At 39.3% G+C, this 8,881-nt stretch overlaps 2 protein-coding genes across 2 annotated transcripts; one reads left to right on the top strand and one right to left on the bottom strand.

Annotated features, from left to right (window-relative positions):
- Nucleotides 1-951: 951 nt before the first annotated feature.
- On the bottom strand, nt 952-2,359 carry LOC105168337 (uncharacterized). Its single transcript, XM_011088390.3, has 2 exons — nt 2,148-2,359; nt 952-1,399 (listed from the first exon to the last, which is right to left on the bottom strand). The coding sequence occupies exons 1-2, from the start codon at nt 2,250-2,252 to the stop codon at nt 1,313-1,315; spliced, it is 192 nt and encodes a 63-aa protein (XP_011086692.1). The 5' UTR covers nt 2,253-2,359; the 3' UTR covers nt 952-1,312.
- A 1,232-nt stretch (nt 2,360-3,591) lies between these two features.
- Nucleotides 3,592-8,143, top strand: LOC105168336 (putative multidrug resistance protein). Its single transcript, XM_020696325.2, has 7 exons — nt 3,592-3,939; nt 4,063-4,117; nt 4,266-4,450; nt 4,528-4,985; nt 5,119-5,659; nt 5,750-7,698; nt 7,774-8,143. Exons 1-7 carry the CDS (start codon nt 3,757-3,759, stop codon nt 8,141-8,143), a joined length of 3,741 nt encoding a protein of 1,246 aa, XP_020551984.1. The 5' UTR covers nt 3,592-3,756.
- Nucleotides 8,144-8,881: the final 738 nt, after the last annotated feature.

Genomic DNA, 8,881 nt, shown 5'->3' with positions numbered 1-8,881 from the left:
TGATTATGAAAGAACTGATTCAGAACAATTGATTTTAGCAAAAGTGATTAAGGTGTTTGGATTCAAATTTTATAATTGATTATAAAACTGTAAATTGTAAGCTAAATTCCAAAACTAGCATCGTTCTATGTCAAGAATTCCACCAAGTATTGAATTAAAACACAAGTTAGAGAAGTATTAAAAATCAATGAAGTCAATGATTTTCATGAAAATAAAATTATAGTTAAGATACTAGTTACTAGAGCTTCTTTAAGTAATGAGCAGGCCGAAAATGTCTATTTGAGAGAACAATAACTTTTATCAAAATGTGATTTTGGTATAATTTAATGCAAAAAATAATCACGAAAAAGGGGCGAAACGGTATAAAAAATTGCATTTATTTAAAAAAAAAAAAAATACAAGTCTGCTTAATCGCAGGGCCAAACAGGCACTAATTTGTTGCTTAGATCAAGTTTGGGCTTTAGCTTCTTCACTACTTACAGTGAATCTGAAGTCCTATCAGTGTGATTTAAGATGGGATGCTTCATTTTCCAACTCATAATGTATCTATATAAGCAGTCTTTAGGTTTTCGCTCATCTCATCAACCACGGAGACAAGTTCAAGAAACAACTCATTGACAAAATACACAATTAATCTTCTGCATAAATTCTTTAATTTTGTGTTTGGGTTGAAGAATTTAGGAGCTAAGGATTTCAACTTCAGGGCTTGTTTGGACATGGATTGTGAATCCTTTTAGCACCCATATAGAGATATATCTCCATCATTTTTGTGGATTTAATACTGAAGTTACTCGAAATCCTTTTCTCAAATCCAAATCACCCATCCAAACTCAATCTAAAGTGCTGATAGGGAACAAGAGACGGCGTGCACCGACGAAAAATCCAGAGGTAGCAGTACCTAATCCTAATTTGCATGTGAGATGCCATTCTACAATGAAATGGAGAAACAAATGAACACACAAAGAAATAAGCCGATGAACTTGAATCATACAAAGTTCGTATAACATGACATGAAGAAGATCATTCATTTCTGACCAAAACATGCATAAATCAACCAGGACCAACAAATGCTATTATTTCATCATTTTAAAAGCAATTGCTGAATATGACAACTGGAGGCCCTACAGCATGCAGCCCAACTGCATAACTTACCAATTGCTGAAAAGTGCAACTCAAGAATACATGAACGCCAATAGTACGTCTGGTAAAAAGATTCATGCTTTATGATAATTAAGTCAAATGCAGGTGACAGCTCAAAAGACAGAACAAAACAGGCCATTGATATTGCACCGCAATCGCACCTCCTTACCGCTCAGGCAAGAGAGTCCCTCTCTCTTTGTTGCTGATATAGTTCTTCTCTCATTCTCCTGATCTCAGCCTCTTTCTCCATTCTCTCCTTCTGCATTTCACAACAATATCGAGGGAGATGTGAGAACTCAACCTCAGCACTGAAGCAAGTGATAATCACGATAACTTTTAAATCAGACCAGCAACAATAGACAACAAATCAACCATACCGGGGCAACTTTTAGTCCCAAGTCACATTGGGAACAGAATTCGCAGAAACGCAGTAAAAATGTTGTCACCATTATGCAGAATTCGAAATCTAAGTTTCAAATTTCAAGCTTCCGCATCCATTCACAATACAGTGTACATTCTTTCAAAACCCAGATACCGTCTTGCAAATTATAAACACTCGAAGCAAAATCTAAAAATCATGTCTTAAATTCTCCTCCAATTGTTTCAAGAACAGGAAAAGTAGAGCCAAAAATCAGGAAAAAGAGTTATTGATTCCACGAACTCAACTGGACGCTACCCGATCCAAATAAAACACCAAACTCAAAAACCTAAAGCTCAGAAAATTCCTTCCTACACTGAAAAAAATCGAATCCAATATAAACGCACAAAAAAACAGAAAATCAACGCAACCCTAGCTGTGCTAAAGGCAAATCAATAGAATATAAATATAGAAAACTGAACGCACATAATCCGATCCCAGTAAAAACCCAAAAATCTCAAATTAAATCACCAAAAATTCTCCCTCCCAAAATAGAAAAAAAAACCGATTAATCCGAACAAAGAATCAAAAACACATTGCAGTCTAGCTATCATAATCAGAAACCAATGATGCATACATACATACATACCTTTTCGTCCTGGTGAAGGGCAATCCAGACGTGGACTTTATCCATGGTTTGCCAGAAAAGGAAGGCGCCAAATGACATTCCGAAGAACGTCGCGACTTTCACCATCTTCACTATTTCAGCAGTTGGGAACAATATGAGATGGAGAGGCTCCAATTCACTAATTTTCCCCAAATTTTGTTGGATAGTCAGCCTAGGTTATGTGTATGCTACGACGCCGTTGCTGCAACTTTTTGTTTTTCCTGTTTATATAGTATGAGGGCACGTGCCACATTAAAATGTGTATATATAATTCATTATTGTTTTAAAAATATATATTTAATTCGATCAATAAAACATATTTAAAAAAAAATAAAAGCTACAAGTTGTGAGAACATGTTAAAAATATTGACGATACGAATTTTAAGGGAAAAACATTTATTTTCTTTTTCTATATTTTTTTATTTATTATTTATTATTTTAAAAATATATGAGAAATAGATAACTACCATAGCATAAGCATTTATTAATTTATTATTGAAAATAAACTAAAAAGAGTTCTTATACAATCTGTTGCTGAACTGCTTAAATTAAGTTGATTTAAGCAAAAAGTTATATGTATAAATAGCTCCCCACTAACTTCGACAGCTTATTAGTATAATTGTATTAATTATTTTTCCAAAAGTATGAATACTGCGACGTTTTTCCATTTCTAACTTTTGTTCTTAAATACTCTCAATTTTTACTATTGTGTAACTTTTTCTACAACTTATTCCTTTATAAACATGTTGACCGCTCTCTCGTTGGTTACTATGTCAAGATTTTTGGTGACTTCCATGACAGCATGAAATGTCCTCTTACCATATCCAGCCGGCTGCTCATTAACTTTTATAGATGTCAGACAAAATGGTCTGAATCAAACATGCAAACAGGCTAAGTCCTTAATTCAACAAAATTGAGATAACGTAGGTTGGATCTTGATTATGAGATCAAATGGATGTTGCCATGACCATGTTACCAGAAATTTTCCAAGTTCAGGTGTTGCTGTAATAGTATGCATGGAAGTGAGACGCCAATGAGGGAAGAAAAAAGACAATCATGCTAATAACACATGAAGTTCATTCTTGAATGCATAAGAGATGACTGTTTCGTCCAAATAATCCCACAAAATCCAGGCCGTCCAAGTGAAGTTTAGATTTCATTCTGTGATGAATCTCACTAAGGTAAGATACCATTAACATGTGTCTGAAGAGATGAGCCAAAAAGAAATTCTGTTATGGTACAAGAAACATGGATTTGTCGGCTGCTGAAGATGCTCCTCTGCAGAAACAGATTGATTTTAGTCTGTATGCCATTCACCATTAACCAAAGCCACGTAGGAATGTGCCAAAAAATGAGGAAAATGACTTGTTCAAGTTTAGGGAACAAACATCAGATACAACCAATGATTTGATAAACTATGCCGGCTAACAGGGACAGGCATGGACTTTGAGACAGTCCACATTGAGGCAGTAGAAATAAGTACTGCAAAAATATACAGTCGTTTTCGCTATTTTTGGTACCGTGTTAAGAAGAATACTGTGTTTGAAAAGAGATCGTTCTTGGGGATCCCGTTAGTGTCTAGTCACTGGAAATGGGGAGAAAAGGCGGGCTCTTCAAGTATGCTGATGGCGTCGATAAGTTGCTCATGCTGCTTGGTACTTTGGGGAGCATAGGGGACGGCCTCATGTCTCCGCTTAACATGTTTGTTCTAAGTGGTATCATAGATGAGTATGCAACTTCCAGTCAGTCCATCTCCAACAAAGTGGTGGACAAGGTATGGATTTCACTTACAATGTTGCTCGAATATGATTCTTGATCTCCAATACTAGAATCCTTTGGTTTGTTTTGTTGTTCTCTTTTATCGACAAACAGTTTATGTCTTTTATCTTTCATGTAGTATGCTCTGAGGCTGCTCTGTGTAGCTCTTGGAGTTGGAGTCTCTGCGTTTCTTGGTATGCAAAACTCTCCGCAGACTGACATCATTCAACTAGCGATTTAAGACTCGATCATGAAATTTGATACATCAGCAGAATATCTAATGCTGTGAATGCTATAATTTGATCAATCTCTTTATTAGATGTTGCATGGTTGCTTTTGCAGAAGGTCTATGTTGGACAAGAACAGCCGAGAGGCAAACATCTCGAATACGAACGGAGTACTTGAGATCAGTACTAAGACAAGACGTCGCTTTCTTTGACGCCCAAGGTGCTTCTTCCACCACCTTCAAAGTCGTATCGAGCATTTCAGCAGACGCACACTCGATTCAAGCTGTCATAGCTGAGAAGGTTCTCTTTTCGTCTCCCATGTTTAGTTCTATTTTACATGGTTTCCTTTGTTAAGACTACTACTCTTGTCCATTCAGATACCAAACTGCCTCGTCGACCTCTCTGCATTTGTGTTTGGCCTAATCGTTGCCTTCTTGCTTTCTTGGCGCCTAGCCTTAGCTTCCCTACCGTGTGCGCTGTGTTTTATAGCCCCAGGAGTAGGATTCGGGAAGGTGATGATGAGTCTGGGAGCCAAAGCCAAAGATGCTTATGAGGTTGCGGGCAGTGTAGTAGAACAATGTATATCATCGATCCGAACTGTTTATTCCTATGTGGGCGAGAGACAAACGCTTGATAGATTCAGCCGTGCTCTTCAAGATAGCATGAAACTCGGCATAAAGCAAGGTTTTGCGAAAGGGCTGATGATAGGAAGTATGGGGATAGTTTTTGCAGTTTGGGCATTTGAATCTTGGGCTGGAAGTGTTCTTGTGATTGAGAGAGGAGAAAGCGGTGGCCGTGTTTTTATAGCGTCTGTCTGTATTGTCCTCGGAGGACTGTAAGCCCTTTTTCTTGATTACATCAGTGCAGAACATTACATATACACACACACACTCACAAGGAAACTTGGTTAAGAACAAAAATTTTCGACCAGTTCTACACTGATAACTTACATATTCTTGTAATTCCAGGTCTTGCATGAGTGCGCTGCCTAATCTGTCATTCATCGTAGAGGCTTCAGCTGCAGCCACGCGAATCTTTGAGATGATAGACCGTGTTCCTGAAATAGACTCAGAAGATGAGAACGGAAAAGTTTTAGCTTATGTACATGGAGAAATCGAGTTCAAGGAGGTCTATTTCAGTTATCCATCAAGAATGGATACACCGATTCTTCAGGGGTTCAATCTCAAAGTACAAGCTGGTAAGACTGTAGGCCTTGTGGGAGGAAGTGGTTCTGGGAAATCCACAGTTATTTCCTTGCTTGAAAGGTTTTATGATCCTATGAAAGGAGACATACTGCTTGATGGGCACAGAATTAAAAGACTCAAGCTTAAATGGTTGAGATCACAGATGGGACTGGTGAATCAAGAGCCGATTCTCTTTGCAACTTCCATAAAGGAAAATATTTCGTTCGGAAAGGAATACGCTACAATGGAAGAGATTGTAAATGCTGCTAAGGCTGCAAATGCACACGACTTCATCGTTAAGTTACTGGGAGGATATGAAACTCAGGTAAAAGCCATCATTATGCTTCAGTATTGGATAACATTCGTTGTTCTTCATTTGTTCTTGAGTTTCTGAAGTTTTGATTTCTGATATCAGGTGGGGCAGTTTGGGTTTCAGTTATCCGGAGGGCAGAAACAGAGGATTGCAATAGCAAGGGCATTGCTTAGAGATCCAAGAATTCTTTTACTTGATGAAGCTACTAGTGCTCTTGACACCCAGTCTGAGAGAGTAGTACAGGATGCCATTGAGCAGGCTTCACTTGGAAGAACCACGATTGTCATTGCTCACCGTCTCACGACAATCCGTAACGCTGACATGATTGTGGTCCTTGACTCAGGAAGAGTTGTTGAATCAGGTTCTCATGATAGACTGATGCAAAAAGGAGAAGGTGGAGTTTACTCTAAAATGGTGAAACTGCAGCAGTCAGCAACAGAAAACGAACCCTTTTCTCATCCTGATCATTCTATAGAGGGAAGTAACAGGAGGAATATACCTGGCAGTACTCCCAGGTCTTCTTACAGTGTTAGAGCAAGTTGGCAAAACAGCCCTTCTTCCCCCTTTAGCCCAGCTTTAACCATGAGCATAGTCCCCTCAATCAACACGATTTCTTACTACGACAGCGATGATGAATCATTGGATCCCACCTCGTCTCCCAGTCTTTCACATTGGCAGTTGTTTCGCATGAATGCGCCTGAGTGGAAGAGAGCCTTGCTAGGGTGTCTAGGAGCCGTCAGCTTTGGGGCGGTCCAGCCGGTTAATGCCTATTGCTTGGGCTCAGTTGTCTCTGTATACTTCCACAATGACACATCACATATGAAATCAGAAACCTCATTTTACTGCAAGATATTCTTAAGTATAGCTGTAGTCAGCTTCTTTGCCAATTTGCTCCAACATTACAATTTCGCAATCATGGGAGAGCGACTAACCAAGAGGATCCGCGAAAAGGTTCTTCATAACATTCTCACATTCGAGGTAGGCTGGTTTGACCTGGACGAGAACACAAGTGCTGCAGTCTGTGCACGTCTGTCCACTGAAGCCAACCTCGTACGATGCCTTGTTGGAGATCGTATCTCGCTATTGGTTCAGGTCTTTACCAGTGCTTCTGTAGCTTTCATGCTTGGCCTGATCCTAACATGGAGAATCTCCATAGTTGTGATTTCCATACAGCCTCTGATCATCGCAAGCTTTTATTCGAAAAGTGTTCTGATGAAACGGATGTCTGTCAAGTCCCAAAAGGCGCAGAACGAAGGAAGCCAGCTTGCAAGTGAGGCAGTGGTCAATCACAGGACCATAACAGCTTTCTGTTCTCAGAGTAAGATTCTTGCCCTGTTTGCAGAAACCCTGAGAGGGCCACGAAAAGAGAGCATAAAACAATCATGGTTTTCTGGGATAGGCTTGTTTATTTCTCAGTTTCTAACAACAGCTGCTATAGCTTTGACGTACTGGTACGGTGGGAGGCTGATGAACAAAGGATTAGTGAGCTCAAAGCATCTATTTCAAGCTTTCTTCATCTTGATGAGCACCGGCAAGAACATTGCTGATGCAGGAAGCATGTCGTCTGATCTGGCTAAAGGGAGCAACGCTGTTAGATCTGTTTTTTCCATTTTGGAGAGAAAAACTGAGATAGAGCCAGACGATCCTTATGGTTTCAAGATCAAGAAAGGATTAAAAGGCCGGATAGATCTAAATGGTGTTTACTTTTCCTATCCCTCCAGGCCGGAGCAAATGATCTTCCAGGGCCTTAGTCTCAGGATTGAAGCTGGAAAGACCGTGGCACTTGTTGGACAAAGTGGCTCAGGCAAATCAACCATTATAGGACTGATCGAAAGGTTCTATGATCCAATCAAAGGAACTGTTCTCATTGATGAACAAGACATCAAAAGCTACAGCTTGCGAGACTTAAGATCCCACATAGCACTAGTGAGTCAGGAGCCGACACTTTTTGCTGGAACCATCCATGAAAACATAGTATACGGCAATGAAAACGCCACAGAGTCTGAAATCAGGAAAGCTGCAATTCTTGCTAATGCTCATGAATTCATAAGGTACAAACGCAACTCTTTTCTTTTTACCAAACATTCAGCAGAATTCTTTTGACAGAAAAGCTCCCTTTACTGCAGTTCACTGAAGAATGGATACCAAACTTACTGTGGAGAAAGAGGGGTCCAGCTTTCAGGGGGACAGAAACAACGGATTGCCCTTGCTCGTGCCATTCTCAAGAATCCATCAATCCTTCTCTTGGATGAGGCAACCAGTGCATTGGACAGCGTGTCAGAAAATCTTATCCAAGAAGCGTTAGAGAAGATGATGGTCAGCAGGACATGTGTCATCGTAGCTCACCGTTTGTCGACTATACAGAAGGCAGACTGCATCGCGGTGATCAAGAATGGGAAGGTTGTGGAGAAAGGATCACATTCTCAACTTCTTGATCTTGGAAATCGTGGTTCATATTATTCACTGATCAGGTTACAACATGGCCTTCCTTCTTAGCTTGCTGGGAGCTTCATGGCTTGTGACTTATGTACTGTAGTATAGTTTTATCAGGGAATGTAGGGAGATTTCTTCATGAATAACAGAGTGTTATTCATGTGAACTCTGAATCAGCTGAGAGACTGTAATGTTGTAGCCATTTCAAATGTTCAGCTATATATGTATCTTTTCCCAACTTTAGCAAATGATAACAACACTTCATGGGACAAAATGAGTAAAAAGCATGACAGAATTCAATGGAGAATCAGACCTAGGCACAGAATATTGACTCTTCATGATAATTGCAACTTTTTATCAAGCAAAAGTTTGGGCCACTAATGGAGAAATGGTTTTGGATTACATTTGGTTAATCACATCTCTCTTCTGGAATTAGTATGATTACTGACTATAGTTTCTTTTGAAATTATAAAGATCACATTTTCAAGCTAACGATAATTACATGCCGCTCATCTCTCAATTATGTTTGCATAAGTGGTAATGTTCAACTATTTCATGGAAATACACATGTAGGTATCTTGTACTAAACTAATATTAGTAGTACTACTTGTAGGATTACCTAATGACAAACACAAATGTGCTGCAAATCAATCCATGGGGCTCATAACATCCGCAGCAAGCAGCCGTGGACCATTTTTTTGGTTTTGTACCGTGTACATAATGACAATACTATCACGTTCCAAGAAGTGTTCACCCTGCAAAAATGCATGCAAGCACAAAACTTATTGAAGAAAAATGCGC

This window comes from Sesamum indicum, linkage group LG8 (assembly GCF_026168435.1).
Source record: "Sesamum indicum cultivar Baizhima isolate 11 linkage group LG8, ASM2616843v1, whole genome shotgun sequence".
NCBI classification, from domain to species: Eukaryota; Viridiplantae; Streptophyta; class Magnoliopsida; order Lamiales; family Pedaliaceae; genus Sesamum; species Sesamum indicum.
This window is presented reverse-complemented; position numbering and strand designations above follow the sequence as displayed.

What these genes read in the sequence shown, in the direction of transcription:
- LOC105168337 (XM_011088390.3), bottom strand. Translation starts at nt 2,252, where the DNA reads ATGGTGAAAGTCGCGACGTTCTTCGGAATGTCATTTGGCGCCTTCCTT. An exon ending in CCCTTCACCAGGACGAAAAG is followed by an intron (nt 1,400 to 2,147) that starts GTATGTATGTAT and finishes TGTGAAATGCAG; the next exon opens with AAGGAGAGAATGGAGAAAGA.
- LOC105168336 (XM_020696325.2), top strand. Translation starts at nt 3,757, where the DNA reads ATGGGGAGAAAAGGCGGGCTCTTCAAGTATGCTGATGGCGTCGATAAG. An exon ending in TGTATTGTCCTCGGAGGACT is followed by an intron (nt 4,986 to 5,118) that starts GTAAGCCCTTTT and finishes TTGTAATTCCAG; the next exon opens with GTCTTGCATGAGTGCGCTGC. An exon ending in AATGCTCATGAATTCATAAG is followed by an intron (nt 7,699 to 7,773) that starts GTACAAACGCAA and finishes CCTTTACTGCAG; the next exon opens with TTCACTGAAGAATGGATACC.